General features: G+C 47.8%; 1 protein-coding gene across 31 annotated transcripts in view; it reads right to left on the bottom strand.

Moving 5' to 3' along the window:
* CACNA1C (calcium voltage-gated channel subunit alpha1 C) overlaps positions 1-25,685 on the bottom strand; it is a 557,751-nt gene that overhangs the window by 48,440 nt on the left and 483,626 nt on the right. For 14 of the 31 annotated variants that reach the window (XM_084766402.1, XM_084766391.1, XM_084766418.1 and 11 more), the window contains 8 exons: positions 19,396-19,503; positions 18,650-18,702; positions 18,217-18,363; positions 16,458-16,659; positions 14,766-14,924; positions 14,080-14,190; positions 781-864; positions 92-175 (listed from right to left, as the gene is read on the bottom strand). In XM_084766402.1, coding sequence (XP_084622528.1) covers positions 92-175; positions 781-864; positions 14,080-14,190; positions 14,766-14,924; positions 16,458-16,659; positions 18,217-18,363; positions 18,650-18,702; positions 19,396-19,503 — 948 coding nt within the window. The remainder of the gene's footprint in view (positions 1-91; positions 176-780; positions 865-14,079; positions 14,191-14,765; positions 14,925-16,457; positions 16,660-18,216; positions 18,364-18,649; positions 18,703-19,395; positions 19,504-25,685) is intronic. The other 17 variants (XM_084766397.1, XM_084766395.1, XM_084766401.1 and 14 more) reach the window with 2 other exon arrangements.

Here is a 25,685-nt window from a genome sequence, read left to right as displayed (position 1 = left end):
CTAAAAATGAAAGACGAAAATAAAGCAGGGGAGAAACAAATGGATGTTAGAGCAGGCGGGGTCAGCGGGGTCACAGACGCCATGTACTTACGTGTACCTCGGTGATTGCTATATCAACAATGCTACCCACAACAATCAAGGCGTCAAATGTATTCCATGCATCACAGAAATAGTGCTGCATGGGGCAGGAAAGCCAGGAAAGAGAGAGGGGGACAAACCAACAAAAGAGGAGAAAACAAAACAAAGGGAGGAGGGAAATGAAAAAAAAAATAAAATAAAAGAGGCATGAAAGAAAGGAGAGAAGAGAAAAAAAATGAGAAAAGAAAGAGGTTACGTGGGTATATTAGACACTCTTACCATTCTACAGTTCTGGCGGCTCAAACCTGGGCAACCTGGTTTTCGCAGGATGGAGAGGCCTGGCAAAAGCTAGGTTAGTTCCGAGGTGGGTGGACGGCAGCCACCCGGAAGGCAGCCAGGACTGGCCCAACCAATGTGCAGCCTGTCCCTTCCGCTCGCTCAGCTCTGCGCCCTTGGGCCCAGCGCAGCCAGGACAAGTGGGAAAAAAAGGAGAACAGATTTCTGCTTTTTTTCCCCCCAACAAGACGACGGCAGGTTCAATAAAAAGCATGACTGGAGGTGGGTAAAATCAGAAATAAAAAATAAATAAATAAATAAAAAGAAGTAAACAAAGAGTGAGTGAGAGAAAGAGAGGAGGAGAAGAGCGGAGGAGGTAGAAGAGGTGACGGACTAGGGTCCCTGGGAGGGCAGAGTGATACTCACATTAGTTTCACTGAGAATGACATCAATTATGCTCCCAATCACGATGAGGAAGTCAAAAACATTCCAGGGATCACTAAAGTAACCCTACATGAGGGGAGGGGCAGGCAGGATGGGGATTAAAAAGGAATATTAGACAGACAAGAACAGAGTAACATCACCATTAGAATCACTGTCCTGGCATCTGTCCTGGCACCTGACTGTTGCTGTTGGGAGTTCCAAACATCCGTGTCTGGCCAGGAGCCTGGTTGGGTTAGGGGTAGCAGGGAGGCATTAGGTTCAACCTTCCTGCCTTGCCTTTCACAGGTCACGTGGTCCACATCTTCTCTGTCTCCTCCACAGAGGACCCTTCTACTTCCTCAGGGTGGAGGTAGCCGTGGGTATAGGAAGTGTGAGACGCATAAGACACAGTGGTGCAGGGTGTGGCTAGACTCTGCTGTTTCTGCGTGACCTCCTCTAGTGTAGTATATAGTATATGGTATGTCATACATGGTATATACTATAGGACCTGTAGCCTCACTTCTCTCTATTAGAAGGACCCATCAGGAGGGAGAGAAGTCAGTGGCTGATGTCTTGTGGTTGATAGGATTGGAATCAAAGCTCAGAGAGAACCAAAGGACCAAACCACTCAAGCAGTGGACATGCCCATACCTCCCAGGGCAAGTTCGCCTTGTAAAGGCTTTCCTAACGGGATGCATAGCAGTGTCTCCAGGCCTAGGAAGCCTCTCTAACAGTTCCCCCAGGGGTGCTTCTTAAGTACCAGCCCAGGTTCCTTGATATAAGGTCTCAGTAAGATGAAAATGCTGCCAAAAGTGATGGGAGTTATTGAGGACCTCCCTGGGCTCAGGTTTGGGGAGGTGGGGCTGGTTGGTGGGAGGGGCTACTGCCTCCTTAGAAAGGGGATAAAGGTAGTAGAGGTTTGGAGCGGAGAGGAAAGACCAGAGTCGCAACTTTACTACTGTTGCCTGGATTTCATCGACTTTCCACTTACTCAGAAGAGGAAAGAGATGGGAATCTGCAGAAGCCTTTTTGAAGCACCTTTGAAGTCCACGGACAACTTGTATGGCCAAGTGTTTAGAATGCCTGCTGGGTAGGCAGCCCCCTTACAAAGAGCAAGTGGCATTCTCAGGTCTCAGTAATTGCCTCTGTGGGAGGCGTGGCAGCTTAAAGGGCCATGTCTCAGAGCACAGAGCCGTGGCCCAGGAGACCCCAATAACAGGCCAGTCACGTGCCCTGTGGTGGAATGGAAAGGACCCAGGACCAAGGAGTGCTGTCTTCTTTATAACACATTTGCATCTTTTGTTTTCCAGGGAATGCTGTCCTAAGGGGGCAAGTCAATGTTGACTCAGCAGGGCTCTGAGATGGGTGTCTGGAGTTTGGTAAGAGGCTTTGGAAGCAGCTAGAGTGCTCCGGGGGCTCCTCAAAGGCTGCCAGCTCTCTTTTGCTCTTTTTTTTTTAACTACACAAGGGCCGAGCCTGTGGTCCTCCGTCCTTCTGGCTCTCTCCAGCTCCCTAAACTGCCCAGGCTTCCCAGCCATCTCCTTCTAGAGTCAACTACAAGACAGGCTGTCCTAGGGCTATTATTCTTAGAAGAGGAGGTCAGGCCACAAGGAAAGGGGACGCTAAGTTCCCAGGCATTTCTGCCCAAAGAAAACCTATGTTGTCCCAGGAGGCTTTGGGCAGCTGGACTGGGGCCGAGGCAGTCCAGGTTAGAGGTCAGCCTAGGGTCAGCCTGAACCATGGCTCTCTTGCCAGTTCCCTGGAGCAATGCCCTGAACATCTCAGTCAGGGACATCTCTCTTTTAGTTATGTCACATGCTCTAAGCGGGGAAATAGCCAGTGCACTCCTAGGTTCTTGCACACCTCTACCTCAGGGTAGAGGGAATGCTAATTTGGGAGTGGGAGGGTAGGAGTGACTCTCCCAAATGAACCCTACATGTGTGCATGCTTTGAACGGGGATCTCGGAAAATGCTGGGGACTACCTAATACATGTGAGCTGGTTGTTTGGGAATAGAGCTATTTCAGAAGAAAAATGGAGGAGAGGTCAAGGAAGAGAAGGGAGAGAGACAGGACCAAAAGTGGGACCGTAGGATGTTCAGCAGCAACCTAGGAAACGTGGCAAGCAAATGTTAGTGGGGGTACATAACACAAACAGGAGGAAGCGCGAGGCCAGGAGTTTCAGTGCTCACACAAGGAAGAGGAGTTGGGATCTTTCCATCCACCAGGAGTCCTGAAACAAATGGGTAAACTGGCTGTGCTCCGCCATACCTCTGAGGGAGGAGAGGGAAGGAAGAAAGGCAAGAGTGGACCGCAGTGGTGAAAGACAGATACACACAGTTAATCTGTTAGTGCACATCGCACCGGGGGGGGGGGGGGAAGAGGGAGGGCAGAGATTTAAAGGGACTCTGTCAACCTCCAGCTGTGCTTCTCTGACCCTGAGTCATCACCCCCCACCCCACCCCCACCCCCAGCCATAGCTGCACATTACAGGACTGGCAAGGCTTGCTCAGAAGCTGTGTTGCTGGGGCTTTTGATAGACCTCCTTGTCCTCTGGCAAATTACCTTGGGGAAACCAACTAGGTCCCTTATTGCCAAAGGCTCTGGTTGACCCAACCCTGGTAGACATGGGCACAGCTGGAATGCAGAGGGGTCAGAGCAACTCCGAGGGTGCAGAGTCCCTTTAAGAGGCAGCTTCCACCTGACCTATAGACCCACGTTCCCACCCCGTTACCCTTTGGCTCATTAGTCCCATCAGCTGGACCTTGAAGATGGCTTCAGATCCAGCTTCCAGGTCTCAATCCCCTCTGTCGGTTTTTTTCTTCTTTCCATTATATCAAGAACCACTACTTCCTTCTTGCCCCATACCAGTCCCAGAAGCAAAGCCCACACCCACCAATTTAGTAATAAATACACTGTCCAAGGGAGACACCTGGCCAAGTCTTTATATGAGGGGCTTGGAAGAATATTTCTTCTATACCGTCTGGCATGGAAGAGTCAGGTATTTTCTTTCATATGCACACACGTGCATGAACACACACTATTTTCCCCACCTATCTTTTCACTCCCAAGCAAAGGCTTGAGAGTAAAGCAGAGAGGAAGGTGGAAGACAAAGACCTTTTCTTTTATAAAATCAGTTTGACTAGGACCAGCTTATACTTGCCACCAACCTCTTCTCTGGCAAGTGGGTTCCGTAGAGTTGGAACATCAGGGCTAGAAAGAATCGTGTCAGCTCTCTTAGAAGTGGCAAACCAAACCTCTGAGTGCCCAACTCCTCAGAGCCAGGGAAGGTGGTGCTTGCAGGAAAGATGGCGCATGTGGAGCTAGAAGCCTTCTCTTGCCCCCCGCAACATCCTGCATGCTGCATGTGGCTCCCCTTTCGAATTACTAGCATCTTGGGATGAGGTTAGGATATGAGGCCTCCCTCTGGTCCAGCCAGGGAAGGTTGATCATCCCTGCATCGCCTCCTCCGCCGCCCATAGCCACTGGGCGGAGTGATGGACAGCTAATTAACATTTGCTTCAGCAGGTAGTTTTTAGGAAGGGAAAATGACCACAAAAGCTTCATGCTAAACATTTCACATGCACTTTTGGGTTAGCTACACCTCAATTCAGTGATGTCAAGCGAGTGCTACCATGTCGACAGAGGTTGGCGTCCTCATAACGTGGCCTCTGGAGACAGTGGGTTCAAATCCTATTCTGCCATTTACTAACTGGGCAACTCTGTGTATCTCAGGTCCCTGTTTGCATGACAAAGAGCATGTGGCAATCAGTGAGAGAGAACGTTGATTTTTGGCTCATGGTTTTAGTTCACAGCATTGTTTCTGCTGCTTTGGGTCTCTAGTGAGGCAGCTCGCAGTGGCGGAATAGATCTGTCCACCTCATGGTGGTCAAGCAAAGGAAAACAGAAAGGGTCTCTACTTTTCACAGACACTCCTCCAAGGACCTAACTTCCTCCCACTAGGGCTTCTCCTCCTCCTCCTCCTCTTCTTCTGATCTATCTATCTATCTATCTATCTATCTATCTATCTATCTATATCTATCTTTATTATGTATACAGTTCTCTGCCTGCATGTACACCTGCAGGCCAGAAGAGGGCATCAGATTCCATTACAGATGGTTGTGAGCCACCATGTGGTTGCTGGGAATTGAACTCAGGACCTCTGGAAGAGGAGTCAGTGCTCCTAACCTGTGAGCCATCTCTCCAGCTCGGTCCATCTGCATCTCAAAAGAGTCAAGATCCAAACTATAGCTTATACTCCCTGTGCCTGTTTTTTTCTTATGTAGAAAATGGGGCTGACCATAGGGTTAAGGTGAGGTTTACAAGTTAACACACACACACACACACACACACACACACACACACACACACGCGCGCGCACACACGCAAAGCACTTAGACCTGCATCTAATCTGGAGGGAGCTCTAGCTGCGTATTCACTATGGCTGTCATTAGCTAGATATGCCTGCCTCGTTGCTAAGTATCATCCACAGGCTCAGCTTTCATGTGAGGCTGAGCAAAGGGAAAGCCAGAACCAGGCAGCTAGAAGCAAAGTACGTAGATGGAGAAGGAAGAAGCCGGAGATTCTTGGGCTCACCAAGGCCCTTCTGGTCACCATCTGGTCACTAGTCTTGAGATGCTCTTGAGTGCAGTCAGGTGGGCACTGTCGACTTAGTGACAGTGTGCAGGTTATCATGGCTTAATTTCATTAGACTCAACTTCATATAGATAGCTCACTGCCAAGTTCTCAAAAGGCAATGGTTCAAGCCCGAGGAGGTGTGGTCTTCCCTGGGATTGAAGGCCTGTGTGCTGGGCGGCCAGGTGGGCCTCCATCTCTGATATGGAGAGGAAGATCACCGCAGGGAAGGCTGTAGGTTTGCACCTTTGCAGACTACTGCATTCTGTTTCACTTCTGCCCAGACCCAGAAGCCTCTTCTGTCAGAGGAACACAAACCTCACGACAGGTGATGGCTCGTAGGAAGCCACAATAAAACTGTACATTTTTCATGGGTATTCCAGGGTAGTTTTACTCATTCATATAAAATTGAAGGTGAAAATTATGTCCTTGGTATTATTTGTTATTTTTTTTTATCCTATGTTCCTTCTTGCTCACCTTCATCATGTGTCTTATAATGGTCTGGCAAAGCCAAGCACAGAAGCAAAGGGGAAGCCAGGACCTTCCTGGTACCTGATGTGGAAAGTGATCTACTTCCGGTCTCTCCGGGGGCACTGGCCACAGAAGCACAGGAGCGCTAGGGGAGAGCTGAACTGAGACTAGATGTGAGCTGCTGACACAGACAGGCAGAAAGTGAAAAAAGGAAAACATAAGAGACAAAACCACACCGGGCCAGAGAGATGCCTCAGCCGTTAAAGGCTAGGCTCACAGCCAAAAATATAAAAGACAAAAACACATGCGAGCGAAGACTCGATGCCATGGAATGGAGATGACAAAACCATTAAGGAATCACAGAAATTACATGAAAAGCAAGAGATGCGGATGGAGCTGGTGGAAAAGGCCACTTAAGGTAGGTGGTAAAGGGGAGACAGCGTAGGATTAGGGAGACCTAGAATACATAGTAGGACACAGGAATACTGAGAACAGGGAAGTGATGGAAAAAAAAGAAAGGCAGAAAGAAAAGGATGGAAGAGAAAGCCTTGGAGTGGGTCTGAATGTGAAATAATCAAAGTTGGGTCCCTGACCACAAAACCCTGACAGGGAAAAGAAACATCAGTCAACAGGAAACCAGAGGGAGTGGCCAAACCCTCCTTGTGGAGCAGGGTCTAAAATGACACAGACAAAAGATGGCTTATACGCAATCTAGGCCATGAGATCCCAAAAGGGAGTGGGAAGTTCCTGGCCTGGAGGAGCAAGTGTTTGGAGAAGGATGTGAGACTCCAAGCTGAGCTGAGCGGGACAGGTTGTGAGGTGGTGTGGAGAGGTTGGGCATAAGGGAAGGCTAAGCCTGTTTTTTTCTCAGTCCTATGGAGCTGAGAAGTGGGGAACTGGATAAATTGGGAAGAGGCGCCCAATCCAGCCAGAAACAGCGGTGGCTGTGGCAAAGCCTCGTTGTGTCTGTGAAAGGCCGGTCTTAGGGACTACCATGGAATCAATGGTTAGCTGACCCCAAGCAGAGATAATATAAATCTTATTGCATTAGATTGCATTAGGGTGCCACTCAGATCTAAATAATCATGCAGATTAGTGGCGTCTGATGGAGAAGGCACAACAGAGCACCCAGCTGCTCACGGCCTACAGCCCGCGAGGCAGTGAGGATTTCTCAGGCTCATCCTGTGGTGTGCTAATTCAGAAGCTCCGGACAGCTTCCCACACGGAAAGCTGGTTACTGTAGGACAGTTGGCAAGAGCGGGCCAGGACTAGGTCCTTGCCCTGAAGAGGCCCTCGCTGGGATGGTGATGGGACACTCCCAGGATGGCTGGAGGAATGCAGAGCCCTGGGAATGTGTGCTTTTCATACATACTGGCTCTGGAGTTGCATTGGGAAAAAATGTAGGCATTAATTCATTTATCTTGTCACACATGATGGGGCTGCCAGGAACATAGAAACCCAGAACCGTGCAAGGCTGGAGTCCACAGACCTGATGAGAACCCTCAAAGCTGGTGGTCTGTCCAAGGGAGCACATGGAATCAGGGACTATGGGCTAAGTTCCTTTCGGGGGACTCACGGGCTTTTCCTATTTTACTTGTGTCTAGGTAAACTGGGAAGTCCCATAGCCGTGTCTCCCTACTCCTGCTAGAATTAATGGACAGACTTATGCAAAAGATTAGGTGCTGAAGGCTGGAGTCAGGCATGGCAAACCACTTCAGGATCAGGCACACACTGCCTTCTAGTCTATGAGTAAGAGCATCCGGCAGCAACAGGAGTGGGTGTAACAAGGCAAAGCGGGCTGCCCTTTCTGAGTGGGAAAGAGCTAGGGCCTACTGCAGCTCTCTGACCCATGTGATGGAACAGGCTCTGAGGAAGCCATTGGAACCCAGACAAGACACTTTTTGTCCTGCTTAACACCCGCCATGTACCACTTTCGTAAGGAGACACAAAAGGCGTGGTGAGCTGCTTTCCCTCTCAGAGACGAGTCTTGGGAGCTGAGAGCAAGCTCTCTAATCTCTCTGTGCCTCTGCTTATACTTACGTGGGACTCAGCAGTAATAACTGCGCATGCCTCTGCCGGAGGTGAGGTTTGTACAATGTACATGCTTGGAAAGAGCTGCGAGGTCTGGCTCTGAGGAAGTGCTCAGTGCCCACTGCTGGTTCCTGCGTCACAGAAGGCCCTTCGTGCCCAGGAGGCTCTGTACTCTGCGGCCAGTAAGTAAGTCAGGGTCGCTGTTTTGTGTGGGTTTAGCTCATGCCTCAGCATCCTGTAGGCTTGGGAATCCCTCTTCTCATGCACTCAGTTTCTTTTCCAATGGCAAGATCAGAGACAGGGAACCGCGGTGTACTTTCCCGCTGGGCTTTTACACAGTGTGAATACGTTTCCACATTAAGTAATTAAATGTAATAGCTAATACTTCCCTTCCCACACTAAGGCTTTATGTAAGTCATATAATTATTTTTTTTTTTATCATTCACGGTAAAAGCACCATGCAGGAAAGAAACCTGTCACAATGTTGCAACAATATGCAAATCTCTGGGTACAAGAGCTGTGGCGAGGAGGCCCCTCCCGAGGAGCCCGTTTGTGCCTGTCTGCTGGGCACTGTGCACATCAGGTTTCCGTGGGCACGCCACAAATAAACAATAATCAGGGGAATGCCTGCTCACCAGTCAGCTGCTAAAAAGCAAGCAGGGGCTGCCTGTACACCCACAGGCCCCTGGGCTCCCCTGATGAGGCCGGGAGAAGTGTACGGGGTTGTGGTTTGCCATCCCCAGCACCCGCCTTCCTCCACTTTTCTGTTTCTATTCCTTTAAGTGACACGTGTGGCGAGTCTGGGCCCATGGGTTCCACTGACAGAGAAAGACACTTTGATTCTGACTAGCTGAGGTGAATAGATTTTAACCAAGTTCAGTTACGAGGCCTTATGAAGTTCCACCTTGCCCTTTGTTATACTCATTGGCCTGCAGGGGGCACTGTGAAACCGGGTAGAGCTACAGAGTGGGTCCTGGAGGCCAAGCCAACTTCTCAGATTTAGTGGGTGGGGCGAGGGAGAGGAAATATCCTGCAGTGTGGTGCACCTGCGCCTTAAGTGTGTTGCAGCCACAGGACTTCTGAAAGACATGTGTGTAGATACTGTGCCCAAATAAAACTGGCCTGTTGTAACTTCCGTTTTTTAGTCTAAGGTCCCATACCTTTACTATTCTGGTGACCTCAACTTCTGTGGGGGAAGGCATCTCTTAATATACACAATCTTTCTCACTTACATTATGGCTAGGAGATCCTGTATTTTTGGCATTTTATGCTGAATGTCTGGGAATTAAAAAGACATTACAGAATATTTATCATGAAATGGGGGCTTTGTAGGATGGCTAAGTTTCCATATAAGTTTGTTTGTTTTGGTTTTTTGAGACAAGGTTTCTCTGTGTAACAGCTCTGGCTGTCCTAGAACTCGCACTGTAGACCAGGCTGGCCTCGAACTCACAGAGATTTACCTGCCTCCGCCTCCCGAGTCCTGGGATTAAAGGCATGCACCACCACCGCCTAGCCTCCATACAAGTTTTTAAAGAAAATACGTTTACTTAGTCCTGAAGTTGTTCAAATTGAATTTTCTAGGTCAGTGTGACTATGAAGAATGAAGAAATACAGCCCTCCGTACCACTCATAGAGGGGGGACTAGTATGGAGATTTGGACATCTAGGGTCCCCTCTTGCTCCCCGGGACAAGCAGGGCTCTCTGTCCGTCCCCTCCCCCCCTTCCTTCTCTGTAGCTGGCTTCACTCACACAGCTTTTCAGCCTGAGACATAATGGTTCTTCTTGACCTCTTGTTTTGGCCATCCCAGCTTGTAGCCTCCATATTCCTTCCTTCTCTCCAGTGGCCTCCCCTCCCCCACCCCCCCACACCTCCGTTAGCTCATCACCTGCACTCTCTCTGGGATGAGGAGACTCCAGGGCAGCTCTCTCGGAGCTCCTACTTCAGAGGACCATAAGTAGTACTGACTCCTAAAATAGATCTCCTGTCCAGACTGCCTGTTCCAGACTTTAATAGCTTTCTAAGACCCAGTACATCTCCAGATCCCCTTCAGGCTGGCCTCTCCATGCTCTCCTCAATTTCAACGAACTGTTGCACCGGTCCATTCCCTGAGGGGCAAGCCGGGAAACGTTGGGCCATCCTTCATTCCTTGTCTTCATCCTCACAGCTGACTCACCACCAGACGATATCAGCACAACGCTGACACCAGCCTCTACTGCTGCCGTGTTTCCAGTGGGGCCCTGGCCAACAGCTCCTCCTCATAGCCTACACTAGGCTCCTCCTTCTTAAGCAGTCCCTCACTCGGTGCCCCAGAAGACAACAGCCCCCACAGGGATGCCTCTAGCCATGGAGGGTAAAGTGAGTTTCAGGAACAGCAGTCCTACTGAGAACCGTATGGAAGCAGAGAGGTTAAAAGCTGTCCTTTAGGGACATTCCTGCCGTCCTAGTCCTACTGTTCTGGGGGACTGTGCGTAGCCCCAGGTTCATCAACTCAAGTCTTTATTTTGTTGCATTTACTGAGAACATTTTCCTCCTGGCACTCAGTCCTGCTGCTAAGAGTGGAATGTCTGTGTGGCTACACTGCCCTTCACCAGGCCCTGGCTGCCCTCCAGTCAGCTCAGAGCAGCCAACAAGGGCAGAAGCCTTGAACTTCAAGGCTCATCCTAATGACCCCCTGGTCTGCTGTGTGGCTCCCTCTTTTCTGCTGTTCTTGCTGGGGTAGGGTTTCTTTGGAATTTTAATTGGAGCACATCTCTTGTATTATTGGTTTTTGTTTAATTGTTGCTATAAAATTTTTGTTTTCTTTTTGCTATATTTATTTTTAGACACTGGATATTTTTTCAGTGTTTATCATAAAAGTTATCTAATTTTTCTGTAACTGTTGATATATTTCTGGTTAGAATAGGAATACATCTAACTAAGCAATTATTTAACTACCCTTTAACCATTGCAGACAAACCTTTTCCCCAACTTGCACCTGCATTCCCATCCAGGATCTAGTATCATGCAGGTTTCTTTAGCCTGTTTTTCCTGTATCTAAGGATGGAATTCCTCTGGCATCCTGTGGGGTGTTTAAGTCGCCTACCCTTTTCCTTAGGTCACCTCTGCATTCTTCAGGTTGCTTTGGGAGACAGAAGGTCTTTAAAGTTGTTTATATTAACATCTCATAGTTTTATGAATTTTTGTATGAACAAAGCATGGATTTAAGGAGTTGGGCAGTTGGATTCAGGGCAGAGTTGAGTAAACTCATTTTACATGGAGTAGTGGGGAAAACAGATGTGAATGAAAAAAAGATCACCAGCATCAATCACTGTAGAGAAAATGGAAGACACAGAGACAAATGAATAGATCAGTCCATCAACCAATCAGATATGGAGAGGACATGCAAGGAAAATCAAATCAGGGGCACCTCCAGACGATGTACTCCTGGCTATGGGTAATGACAGCTGGATGGTAAGTGCCCATCAAAGGACCATGTGTTAAAAGCTTGGTTCCCCAGAATAGTGCTAATGGGGGAGCATGGAACCTTCAGGAAATGGGCCTAGTAGAAGGAAGGAAGAAATAAGAAAGGAAAGAAGGAGAAAAGAAAAGGGATGGAAGGGAAAGTAGGTCACTGAGGGCTGGCTCTTTGAGGATCGTGGATTCCAGCCTGCTCTGTTGTTACTCTAATTCCTGGTTACAGATGTGACTTTACTGCTCCTATACACAACCCGGCAACCATCTTCCACCCTCCCTGGGAGGTACTGATGGAAGCACCTTGCACTCAGACTTCCAAACTACGATACAAGTTAGATAGATGCTGCAGGCACATTACAGTTATAATGCCCAACACACCTGTCTTCAACACCTTTGCAAACTGTCCTTTCACAGGGAACCCACTCATCCTGTACAACTGAGGAAACTTCAAGTCTAGGAGCCATTAGTATTTTGGGTCTGTTGGGAGCTACTCCTTGGTTCTTGGGTCCTTGGTTCTTGCTCTAACTCCAGGTAGGTATTTCTCCCAGAGTCATGAGGGTTCTGCTTGGTATGCTGCCTGGAAATTCACATTCTAGTCTGTTTATTATATAATTCACGAGGGTTTATGGGACCAGGCAGGCTACCCATCACCTCCTTCTCAATGAATACTCAACTGTCTCTGGTCACCCATACTAACAGTCTTCACACCTCTATTTTTGGGGTTCTCTTTGAAGAATTTATAGAAGAGATCCCCTTGCCATTCTCTGGTTGTATGAGATGGCTTTCTTCTGCACCCAGGAAAAAAAAAATCTAATTTTATTTAAATAAAAAATATATAAAAAATATTTTACCCTGTCTTCTCATGCCAGAAAACCAGGAATTGAAGAAAATAGGAAACCCAGTTGGTTATGTCTTATGAACTGGTTTGAGCCTTCGTCTGTAGGATAGAGCAAATGTGTTTTTTAGGTCACGGCCCTTGAACATGTCAATCTCATGGGTTTCCCAGAGCAGGTGGCTTGGCCCACTGCTTATACTAGTGAGACAGTTCAGAAAGTCCACTGGACATCGCCTCAGACACCAGGAACGTATGTGAGTCTCCTGTGGGATGACTGAAGACTAAATATAGGTGAAAGTGATGATGACTTCCTGAGAGGTTGAAAACTGAGGCTGAAGCCAGTGATCCTGCTCCCCTGGCCTGGCTCAGGACACTATAGATGATGCTTCTGTATTCTCAGGCATGGAACCTGGAATAGGGCAACATGTGGGTGACAATACTTGTGAGCTCCGTAAAAGGTAGTAACCACAACATCTTGGTGGTCTTCTCCAGGCCAGGTCACAGTTTATCCCCTAATGGGACAGAACTTGGCAAGAAATATGAAAAAGGACATATTGACTTCTTGGAGGCATGGCGACACCATTACTATCATGCCAAATGAGGTTTATTATGAGTCTGTGAAAAGTATTCTAGATCCTTAGCTGTCCTGTGGTTAAGAGGAAGCTGTAGCGTTTGTGAATCTGCATGGTATTATCTTTAAGTGCCTCAAAGTGTTCTGAAGAGCACTGAGCAGAGCCCTTGTCATGGTAGCATGCTGGTGAACAGCTCGTGCGACCAGGAATGCACCATCTCCCTCTTCTTAAGACGTGTGTAGTCGATTCTGGGTACGTCACTTCCTTTTTCCCTACAGCGGGGACACTAACAGGCAAGGAGGAATCCCTCAACCAGTTAATCCCAGGACGAGTCAACGTCTAAATGTGATGTAATTGGAGACATGTCTTTCTGCTTCCCGCTGCTCTGTGCTGCGTCCCATAAAGTGGCGAAGGAACCCGTGAAGAAGCTTGGAAAATGGGTTAATGTTTCAAGCCCCTGAGCGTGATTCTCCAGCTGTGTCCTCTTCACCACTCTCTAGGAAGTGTCAAGGGCAGCCACACTGGGTACCGCAGTGCTGTTACTGCTGCCCTCTGAAGGAGCCCTCAATCCCAGGCCAGTGAACGCCAGAGATTCTGTCCTGTCAATGAAGGCCAAGAACAGTAGGCATTACTTCTCCTAGCCTGCTCTGGTGTCACCTGGGACAGTGGGCGGGGCTGGTGAGGAAGAATGACAGGTTGTCAGCCTTGTCAGCTCCACCCCATTCAGACAGGGCCAGCCTCAGAGATGAGGTGCTGTTCCCAAGAAGCAACTGCTCTTCCTGTGCTGGAGGACCAAGAATGCGTGGTGGCAACGTCCCGAGGATGTTCCTGTGCTGTGGAGCCCTGGGCCCTGAGCAATCTGCGCAGCCTAAACATCTCACAAGCACCTGTTCTGCACGGCAAATGACATGGGAGAGAGGGGGTAAATCAGGAACCTTCCTAGATCTGGGGGGCTGGGTCAATAAAGGTTTGGCTTGCCAGGTTGTGGGAAATGATAAAAAAAAAAAAAAAAGAAAAAAAGAAAAAAGAAAAAACAAGAAAGAAAGGTTGTGGCTTAGTTCATAGAAAAGCCACAGCTTGGCTCGCGGAGGAATTGGCTTCCAGTGTGTCCCAGTCATGGAGAAGATTGTGAGGTAGGGTTGTGTTTTTAGGAGTTGGCCTGGTTCCCCTCTTGGCCACTGCGGTTTTCAGCGCACTCTTCAGAGAAGGGGCGGCCCTTCGCTGGGCTGTGCCCCCTTCACCACCCTCGTCCAGTGGACACATGCCCACCCTCATCGCACCAGACAGCCTTTCCTCAGAGGCCTACCTTGGGTTTGAAGGCGATGAGCTTCAGGATCATCTCCACCGTGAAGAGGCCCGTGAAAAGCATGTTGAGTATATTCATGGCGATTTTGAAGAGGCAGCTCTGGCCATAGTGCTAAGCGGAGAGAAAGGGAAGGACGTGAACACGAGGCCGGGGTCCTCCGACTCTTTGCCGTCTTTGCCCAACCTTCCTGGATGCCCCCAATTCCACAGAGCTCCTGCTCAAGCCATCCTCGGAAGGCAGGTGGAGTCTGCAGACACTGCACGCTCTTGCCTTTCCCGCCATCCCCGATAACAGGGGCGGCACAGATCTGACTTCCTGAGGATTCCATGATGACTTCTGTGTGTGTGTGTGGGGGGGGGGGCGGTGGCAGGGGTTTTTCTAGTGCTTGGGAGCCCTGACTTCCCTGTAGCACAGGGGGTGTCACATCTACCTCCACACTCCAGGCCTTGTGATAGCGACGCCAAGGTTAACCTCTTGTCTCTGTTTTCAGCCCAGCGCCCCAGGGGTTCTTTTCATATAAGGTTTCAGAGGGGCCTCCTCCCCGAGAAGGGACACTTGTCTTTCCCTCACTCTCCCGTCTCTCTGACTTTCCCAGCTGCAGGCAGATGACCAGTTGACCTGGCCTTGCCATGAGTACTCTGTCCTTCCTGAGCATTCTCCCTGGGCTAACCCCGCTGTGGACTGACCTGCATGGCCAGGCAGATGGTGTTGAGCAGGATAAGGACGAACATCAGATACTCGAAGTAGGTAGAGTTGACCACGTACCACACTTTGTACTGGTGCTGGTTCTTGGGGATATACCTCCTCAAGGGTCGGGCCTTTAGGGCGTACTCCACACATTGTCTCTGAAAGGAACACAGGAGAAGTAAAGGTGCGTGGAGAAAGAGTGGGGGTGGTGAAGGGTGTGGTGTGTGACAGTAAAAGGCAGGATGAAGCCACACCCTGGGGAGGCGTTCTTGGGCTGTAGCTCACAGATGTGGCATGTAAAGTAAAGCATGCTTTTGATTTTTTCTGGCCTCCCTTATCAGAGACAAAGGCTCTTTCCATTACATCTTCTCTAGATGCCAAGCAAGGAGCTCAGCTTCTTTCCTCCAACTGGTAATGACAGGCACATTACTCAGCAACTGCTCAGGGCCTGATAAATACGGATCGGCTCCCAGCCAGTCTCATTGGTTATGTCCCACACCACAGATCCTTCATGGGGTATCTCTTGCCTAAATTGTTTTTTCAGTCTTAACATCTTTCTTCCTTACTGCCTGGTATCTACAAGATCAGAAGACATGGAACTGTCAGGAGAGGAAATTCTTGTTCTCGCTAGAATCTTGGGGATACAGAAAGTAGCAGCCAATCTCTGTGCACAGCACCCAAACTGCTAAATCAGGAAGCAGAAAGCCACTCCAGCCTGCTTGGCCCTTGGCCGCCATGCCTCATCCCCAAGCCCTGCCAACTGGCCTCGTGATTTTACCTCTTTAGTACAATTAGCTGATGTTAGGTCAGGCGCTCTACATGCCTCATGCGCACTTCCCGGTTGGCTTCCCTCCACCTTCTTTCAACACTTAGTCTACACAGTAGCCCAAATACTGCTCTAAACATAGGTATCAGACATCAAGGCCTGCAACGTCCAGCTTTCCTGGCATGCATGGAGCTGGGCATATCGGGCTATGCCCTCTGGTGTTATTTAGAACGAGGTTCCATTGGGAGTGCAGAGGGAACTGACCTTGGGTTCCACACCTATGCCCACCCTTAAGAGTGCATTAATCACCTAGGGAGCTGCTATCCCTTTCCCATAAGCCAACAAGCATCTTCTAGTTCCTGGTGTCACCATGTCACTTCCACTTGAGACTCACTTTTCATATCTCCTGCTCAGAACCCTGTTTTGCTTGAGAAGCCATCTAAGAGGTTTCCTGAAACTGTTCTTTGGCTCACCCTTTCTCTCTCTCTCTCTCTCTCTCTCTCTCTCTCTCTCTCTCTCTCTCTCACTCACTCCTAGTTTCATTCTCCTTTGTCAGTGGTGCCAACACACTCAGCCATGATATAACTACAATTTCTAGATAAGACATACATTTCTTTTTTCACGTTGCCTGAAGCGAAGTGTCACTAAATGGAATCTTTACAAACATTTGCTGTTTGAACACATTTTCCAGACCTAGGGTTTCTGAGCATTTAATGTCTCTAAGGTCTGAGAAATGCAGGATCCGTATTTCTGCTGCAGAGATTGAGAGCAAACACCCTGTACTGCTGGAAGACAGGATGGAGGGCTTTGGTATCTGCACACGCCTCTCCAAAGATCCTGGCCTCTCTTCTGAGTGGGTCTCGGACAGCCACCTTCTGCCCCTCCTAACAAGGGCCCTGCCCCTCCCTCCTTCCCAGAAAGCTACCTGGTTTTTGTCCAGCTCACAGTTCTTATACTCTTGTTCCCCCTGCTCCTGGAAGGTGACAATGACGAAACCCACGAAGATGTTCATCATGAAGAAGGCGATGATGATGATGTAGATGATGAAGAAGATGGAGATCTCCACGCGGTAGTTGTAGATGGGGCCCTTGTCTTCTGTGTGGGAGTCGATGGAGCGGTACAGCAGCCTACGGGAGGAGAGAGGCTCACAGAGTGAACTGGAGAAGCAGTGTCACCTCCCTGAGGTGATGGCACCACTGCTCCCAGGGATCCCTGCCATCAAAGGAAACAGCTCCAGGCTGGGGCCAGGGGGCCTGGGCTCAAGTCCCGTCTAGGCAAACCACCGAATCTCGTTGGCACTAAGTCCACAGCTGTGAGGTAGAAACGACAATGCCCTACTTTCCTGCCTTACAGGGCAGCTGATAGAAGATATGCACAGTGTTTTGAAACTGCCAAGAGCTACTGAACTGCAACAGTCATCACTGATAGACACACATCAATTTCAGATACAGGAATTACTGGTAAATATTGAAACAGCTTTGTAAACTGGCACGATTCGAAAGAGGTGAGGCCAGGCAAAAAGAAAACCGGAGAGGGGAAAAAAAATTCATTCAGATAAAATGAAATGAACACGGCTCCCGCGAATTCCCACGGTGGTTTAGAGTCTACTTATGTACACGTGTAAACCTGCCGCCATTCATTTCAGTCTGGGCTATGGGACCAGTTAAGCTTGTTCTTCATGGACCAGGATAATTTCCTCCTCTTCCTTTGTAACTGCCTGGTATATAGCTATTCTCTGAGGATCGCGTATAATAATAGCAAATCCCATCCATGCACTGCCGTGTGGGGACATAGGTGTTTAAGATACAAGGAACATCACATGGACAACTGCCTGCTACCCCCAACGCTGTGTGGAGACTGACGAGCTGCTCCTGCAGGGCAAGCATCACATCTGTAGAGAGACTGGGCCCCTGGCTTTTGTCATTCTGACTTGACACTGTCAGTGTAGACAAAGCTTTCTCCAGGGAGAACGGTACAGAGTCTAATCAGACAGAGACCTTGATCCTTGCCAGCTACACATCGGGGTGGGGTGGTAAGCTGGAATTCTGTGATGATCAAAGGTCCACACCGGAGAAATTTGCTCCGTACTTGACTCTGAAATGCCATAAATATAATGGCAGAGTCTCCTAATCTGGTGAGTCATACTGAGCTTTGGGAGAGGAGTTAAAAGGTATCCAGTTTTGGTTGGGGTTTTGGAAATGCTGCTCTAGGTGCATTGAGAGGTACAGTACTTGTATAACCCACATGAGGCCCCCAATGAAATCCTCAGCGCCCTCTGCCCCCAATAACATCTTTTATAAGAGTCTGGCTTTTTTTGTTTTTTGTTTGTTTGTTTGTTTTTGAGACAGGAACTCACTATGCAGATCAGGCTGGCTGACCTCAAACTCACAGAGATCCACCGGTCTCAGAGATCTACCTGCCTTTGTCTCCCCAGTGCTGTGATTAAAAGCGTGCATTACCACGCCCAGCTGAAGGTCTATATTTCTGCAGTGATCATATGATCATACTCTACAGGAGCTTTTTTTTTTTTTTTTTTTAAACAATAACAATCACTGCCTGGGGACAGTAGAAGCCTGAGCTCTGGGAAGAATTTGTGAAATTAACAAGACCTTCGGCAGTAACTGGACCACCAGTGTCTTGGCCCTCTAGCGTCAAGGTTGCAAGCCGTAGCCCTTCATACTCACTCTGGCCACCCCTCAAAGGTGGACACGGTGAAGAGGGCCATCATGGCTGCCAGAACATTGTCGAAGTCAAACTTGCTGTTCTCCCAGCTTCGAGGTTGGATAATGGGGTGGTCAACCTCTCCATCTTTGTATGTGATATAGTTACCCCTGAGAAAGAAAGGGAAGGAGGTAATCATGGGGGGTGTGTGTGTCCCATATCTCCACTACCCATGATTCCTGGCATGCTGGGTGGGATGCAACCAAACTATCCCAGGTGTCAGAAGACTCAGTGGATAGAACGTCGAAGAATGGATAAAGTCACATGTCACATGACACAGAAATGTGTCAGGTAATGGGGTGGGTCAGAGGACAGTCTTCACTCCTCTCTAACCAAGCCACCAACCTCCCCTAAGCTAACCAGCGCTGGCTCTCGCAGCCTGTTAGCTTTACTCACTTGCATTCTGCCTCCGTCTGTTTGGAACTATCCGAACAGGTATAGAGTTTTCCCTAGAAGAGAAGAATGCAGGGGTTAGAGATGCTCCTCAAGATGACCAATGAGAATGTCTGTAGCGAAGTTGTGCGTTCAAGCCTCGGTGATGACAGGTGTGAAGAACAGAGTCCAGACGCAGAGGGCATATGACTCACACTCAGAGCTGAGAATGCAGCCAGATTCAAAAGCAGGGAGCACCAGGCACCCTCCCCGCCCCCCCCGCCCCCCCCCCCCCCGCAAGGCTCTGCTCTCTAAGGAGGTCTTGAGGGAAAGAAGGGAGGGGAACTCGGCTTGGAGGGAGGTTATGGGTGGAGGAACTCAGTGGAAATTTATACAGTGGGGTGGGGGCCAGAGAAAGAGCGCTTCAGGCGAGCCACCGAAGAGATCGAGGTCGGGCCGCTGGCGTAGAGTGCTGTTGTTAGCCACCCGCCGTGGTCTTTAAGCCAAGGGCTGACATACTGGTACCAGGGGACAAAAGCCATGTGGAAAGAAGGCCAGCCAATTGCAGGGCGGCGCAGCAGAGACCCCGCCCCCCACCCCCACCCCCACCCCGGAGGCCTTTAGCTAGGAGAGGCAGAGCCAACCACCCGCTACTTTCTTGGTCAGAAGTCGCACTGCTCTGTACACCTGACTCGGATGCTGCCCCCTCTTGGACCTGTCGCTCCCTTCCTTGGGAATGCTGGTGAGAGGGGCAGGAGGCGGGCGGTTACCTTGAAGAGCTGGACCCCAATGCAGGCGAACATGAACTGCAGCAGCGTGGTGACAATGACAATGTTCCCAATGGTCCGGATGGCCACAAACACACACTGAACCACGTGCTGCAATAAGAAGAGGGAATGGGAAGGGATGAGGTTTCAGCCTCCGTAGCCCTGAACCAACCCTGGGCCCCTCCAAACCCAGGCCAGGCAGAGCGTAGGGTCCAAGTAGAAGAAACCAGACTCCCAGGTGCCAGGGAACCTTTCCAGATCTACAGTGATGGAACACAGGGAACGGATGCAGAGGGCTCCGTGGACCCTGGGTGATGACAGAGATACAAGGCCTACCACACGCCTACCGGAGTGGTGAAAAGGCCAAACGATGTTAACTCAAAAGATGGCTTGTCCTTTGCATAACCCTACCTTGGACTCTTATGTGAGGAGGCGTACCACCTGTGCCTCTAGACATTACACGGGAAAGTTAACTGTCCTGAAGACCATTCCTTGGAGCCAGCCTTGTAACCGGCCCGGAGATCCTTCTAGAAGCAAGTTACTAGCTTTACCTATCCCTACAGTAATCTTAGCCCCTGGCAAAGAGAGCCGACACCATCCTTAGCGGCCTTTCTCAGTCTATAGGGAGTGAATAAAATTCTTTGCTTATGCTATCTTGGTAGAAATGTTGGCACTATGATCTTGGCTGTGGTTTCCACCTCATACTGTGGGGCCCGCTTCTTTGATATTCTTGGTCCTTTTTCACTCTGGAGCTTATAGTAGCTTCCTGATCCAACGGACAGTTGAAGATCTCTGGCTGGGGCTAAAGGGTGTGTGGCTCCGGATGCCCCCCATCAGTCGCTGCGGCTCCCTGTGGGAGGCCTTATTTCGCATTTGCAATGGATGGACTGTAACTAAAGATCCTCTCCAGTGGATCATGAAGGCGGGAGGAGAAAGGACAGCACACTGTAGCCTGTAAGGGTTAGAAGCTACTGGTTCCTTTTGTTCACCCGTCAGGAAGTCTGCAAGCTGCAAATGGAAATTTTGGGGGAAGACTCTGACTCTGCTGGTGCGGGAGGAAGGACGTCAGCTTAGATGGGAAATTCCTTTTCATCTCTCACTTGGTGTGCCCTAGTCCAGGGCTGCCTTGTCAGACTCTGCTCGAGAGCCTCTTCAGGGATGGAGTCTTCCCTTTCAAGAAGACTCGGATGCAGTAGGGACACCCCTCCCTGGTCTCCTGGGAGTACTGGTGAAGGCGTCCCCTTCGTTTGCCTTATTCCGCCCTTTTCATTCCTTATAACCGGTTTTTCTCTCCCCTATGTGTGACAGCTAATGTTAGCTATCACTTTGACAGGGTCTGGAACCACCTAGGTGACACTTTCAGGCACACTTAGGAGGGATTACTTAGCTTCTGGGCAGGCCCGTGGAAGGTTCTTTTGACTAGGTTAATTGAGGTGGGAAACCCTACACTAAAATTTGGGCAGTGATATGCCCTGGGCTTAGATCCTGGGCTGGGCTGCATTGAAAGGAGGAAGCAGCCGACCACAAGCATTGCTCACTCTGATTTCTTACTGGGATGTGGCCAGCTGCTTCCAGCGCCTGCTGGCTGATTTTGCTGCCATTGTGCACTGTGCTCTCGAACTGCTGACTGAGGTGAATCATTTCTCCTTTGATCTATTGTCAGAGTCTGTATTGATTTATTTATTTATCTATCTATCTATTTATTTATTTAATCACAGCAATAGGAAAAGAAGCTAAGACACCATGGGTGTTACCATGGGGAATGCTCAATTGATTTCGCTACAGACTCTCCTGTAAGGTGTCTACTCTTCATCCAGTGTGAGGACACAGAGCACGTGGCTGAAGTGTTGACATTTATGCCTGCAGCTTTCCTTCCTGGCCTGAATTTCTGATCCGAGAGACCCACAGGAAGGCAGGCTTTCTGTTTCCCCAGGATGATAGCTTTCCCTTCTCCTAACAGCTGATTGTCAAATCCTATGTTTCCTGACTTTCCCCTAGTACTTTTATGTCTACTCCCAGGCCAAAACTTCTGGCCACTTAATGGCACATTATGGTTTTTCTACACTTGGGACCACCAGCCATGCCTGCAGTCTCACCTCCTGCACCTGTAACTTTTCACTTTCCTGGCTAGCTTTCTTTCTCTCTGATCCGATGTAGAGCTCTCAGGCCCACTGCCCAGATGAACTCTCTTACACATTTACTTGGGAATTTAATAATAAAAATTCAATAAATAAAACTATCCTCTCTTATTTGAACATCTCTTATGAACGCTAACTGGCTTATTCCCATTAGCCTAAGTAATACAGAATTCACTATCTGTTGCCTTTGCCAGGCTCTTCTCAGTGCTTAAGTGAAGCAATGCATCTTTGAGATATACATTTTCTACTAGAAAGCACATTATGATTATGCTGTGTCTATTCACAGTAATTATTTTCATGTAATGGTCTTTATGTGTCACTTTGTGTCCTAAGAAAGAAGGGAGCAACAAAATCTGTAACCCATTTCATTTATATATCTTTCAAGAAGTTATCAAGTGATATCCTTAGCATATGCTTAGTTTTAAGACTTATATGTATGTATGTATGTAAATGTAAATACTTTAAAGATTATTTTAACTGTTACAGACATTTGAAAAAAACACGTTTTAAGGCCCTTACCTAGCCAAGTCTAGATAAAATACAACACTAAAATTATGAAACTAAAAAACAAACAAAAATCCCAAAACCAAAACCAGAAGAAAACCCATGTCATTTTGAAAACTGATAAGCCTACTTAAAAGTAGACAATGATATCTTAAGATTTACAGATGATCCTAACATGTTCCAGTACAACATAAATATAATTTTTCTTTGGTATTGTACTTGGAACAATAACTTACTGTGCCTTCTGGTTTAAAGAAGAAGAAACTACAAAAACAAAACAAAACAAATAAAATACTTTAAATAAAACACCGGTTAAATGATTAAAATCTTTACTATAAAGATGACCCAAAAGTAAAGATGATAAAAAGGATAGAGACAAAATGTCTTGCTTTGATTTTGCCTTCCAGTTGCCATGTTGACCTAAAGGATAAACCATTGCTTTTTAAGCAGAGACAATTTCTAAATAATTATTGTATTAAGACTTAAATCCTTAAAAACAATTTAAGTTTGTTGGGGAAACGTCTCCAGCACTGTTCATGTTTTGTGTTTCAACTTCCTGTGTTTTCTTTTAAAATTTCATATAAATTGAGGCATATTCAAGTGCACTGATGGAAAACACCAAGTGGTGGGTCATAGCCAAGTGGGGAAATATCTGTCATAGGCCTTTGATGCCACCTGATGGCATCTTAGCCATGGGCTGCTGAAAGTTTGGGATCTCTTGGTGTTTTCCAAAAGGATTTACCCAAAATCAGGGTGTTACACACACTGACATCGAGAGACAAGTAGTGTTTCTATCTGTGCAGAGGACAAAGGTGAAGGGCTGGTTTGGTATTGGTTGGCTGGTTATCCCAATGGCATCCATGCTGGTTATCCCAACAACGGCATCCACGCCACTATTTGCACCAGTGGCCAATCCAGGACGGTCATTATTTTACTTCAGAGGGTTCAGGTCAGCTTCATTTCTCCATGTGCTAGGACTCCAGTATGTGGTCCCTTCAGTAGTAGGGTCTTACCATCAAATTCTGGAGGGTGGCCTAGAGTAATGGCAATAGGCTATGGTGTTTGGGACTGCACTGTCAACAAGTCCAAAAGAGACAACCCATTCCTGGTACTGGACTACCCTGTGGTGTCTGGTAGGGGGTGCTGTTCCTACCCCTGTTATAGGGCAACTCCATTTAAACTATTTTTATATGTGTATATTATATATCTTAGGACTCTTCTACAGCAGTAGGTTTCCATATGACCTTTTCAAATGGCTGTGTCAGTTATGCCTTCTCTACCCTGCCGATGTATCTCTACCACACCCCGACATAGTCCCTACCCCATTTATTTATTCCTGTTCCTGTAGCCCATCCCTCCCTTCGTAGGCTTAGGGACGACCCTAGAAGAGGAGGAAAAAGGATCGTAAGAGTGAAAGGCAGCAGATCACTGCAATGAAACTGTCTTATGGACACAACGGGCAGTTGCACATGTAACAGTTGTGACAATACGCCCAAGATCTGTACAAGCTCAAGCCAGAAAAACTGGCATGCAGGAGAGAGGTGTCACGAAGTCCTACCGCTAGCTGAGGGACTGTTGGCAACTAACAGCTGTTGGCAGGAGAATCTGTTTTCTTTAAGGGTGTAAATCCCGTATATCAGCCGTGATCTAGGGGAAAGCCTCCCTACCAAGGGTATTCGGACAGCACAGATTAGACTCAATTAGTTAAAAAAGAAAATTAGACATGCAATTGGCTGGGTAGGGAGGTGGGGCAGATCTGGGAGGGATAAAGGGAGTGGGGATGAATGGGGCCGAAATATATTGCATGAAATTCTCAAAGAATTAATAAAAAATATTATTAAAATAGTTTCAATAAAAAGGCTGTAAAGCTTATAACTGGAGAAAAAGAGATGACATCGGTATAACTAAATTGGCTATAATGAAAGATTATTAAAAATTCTTAAGGTCAAAATTCAATACCCTGAGATAAAATTCATGCCTGAGTAGAATTAGAAAAGAAAAGGTCCAGAGAACAAGGATATTCTATTTTATCCTTTTGCCAACTAAACCATTTAAAATTTGATGACTGGATTTCATCCAAATGTTAAAATGCTAAGGTTGTGTGTTTACTGATGGAGTGAAACCTTCTTTAGCTGGATGGCCACCCCCTCCACAGTAGGGGAAATCCTATTAAAAAGAATTACTTTAAAAAATTATTCCTACTTGGGGACATATCTGTAAAATCATACAGTAACTACAGAACTTATTTTAGCTGACAATATTTAAATCTAAATCTATTGACCTATTGTACAAAATTCTACCCCCCTGCCTGTGACCTTCAGAAAAGTGGGAAAGTGAAGATGTTGCGCTAGTGTCAAAAAGTAAAGCTCTTGCTTCCTTAACCTATCTATGGCGTTCTTGTTGGCTCTTTGAAATCTAAGGTCTTCTTATGCCTCTTGGAAAGCATTCATTATCTTTTCCTGAACTAAGTATTAGGTGTCCCATTAAAATCAAGTAAATCAGGGCTGGAGAGATGGCTCAGTGGTTAAGAGCACTGTCTGTTCTTCCAGAGGACCTGGGTTCAATTCCCAGCACCCACATGGCAGCTAATAACAACTGCCTATAACTCCAAGAGCTGACACCGTCACACAGACAGACATGCAGGCTAAACATCAAATGCATATAAAATAAAAAATAAATAAATTATTTTTTTAAAAAATCAAGTAAATCAATGAACCATATTGTCCTGTTTCTTTTTCTTACCAGCTTGACTCAAGCTAGACTTATCTGGAAAGGGGAATCTGAACTGAGAAGATGCCTCCAACAATTGCCTGTAATGTGGGAATAACGAGCAGATATTCCTGGGTTGTCGAAGAAGGCAGGCTAAGCAAGCCACGGAAGCCAGTGAGCAGCGTCTTCCATGGCATCTGCTTCAGTTCCTGCCTTCTAGTTCCTGTCCTGGCTTCTCTAGATGATGTAAGTGGAAATAAACCCTTTTCTCTCCAAGCTGTCTTTGGTTATTGTGATAGCTAATCTTGGTGTCAACTGGACTATACTGGAACCAGTAAAAACCCAAGTAACTTGGCTGCCTATCAAGGACTTTCTTGATTGGGTCATTTGCGGTGGGGATATCTTTTCTAAATCTGGGCCACACCTTCTGGTGGCAGCCTACATAAAAGGACAAAGAAAAGGAAACTTTCACTTTTTTGCCTGCTTGCACTTTCTCTGGTTGGCAAGTCCACCTATCTTCTTCCTGTGGCATTCTTTTGCTGGGGGATAGAACCTGCTTCTTTGGGATTCCAGTAGAGAATGAAAACCAGTGGCCCTTTAGGTCTTCCCTGGGACTCTAGCATTAAATTAACAAGGGGCCAACTGTCCTGGGTAGTTTGTCACTTGACACAAGCTAGAGTTCTCTGGGAAGAGGATCCTCAATTGATAAATGCCTCCACTGGATTTCTGTAGGCAAGCGTGTGGGATATTTTCTTGATTAATAATTGATGTGGGAGAGCACAGCCCGTTGGGGTGGTGCTACCCCTGAACAGGCAGTCCTGAGCTGAAGAAAAGAAGGTTGAGAACAGGCCAGTGGGCAGCACTCCTCCACGGTTCTTGTTTCAGTTCCTACCTTGAGTTCCTACCCTGACTTCTCTTCATGATGGGCTAAATAAAACTGAA

This window comes from Acomys minous (genome assembly GCF_964271855.1).
Source record: "Acomys minous genome assembly, chromosome: 17".
Classification (NCBI taxonomy): Eukaryota; Metazoa; Chordata; class Mammalia; order Rodentia; family Muridae; genus Acomys; species Acomys minous.
The sequence above is the reverse complement of the archived record's forward strand: the minus strand, read 5'-3'. Positions and strand labels throughout refer to the sequence as shown.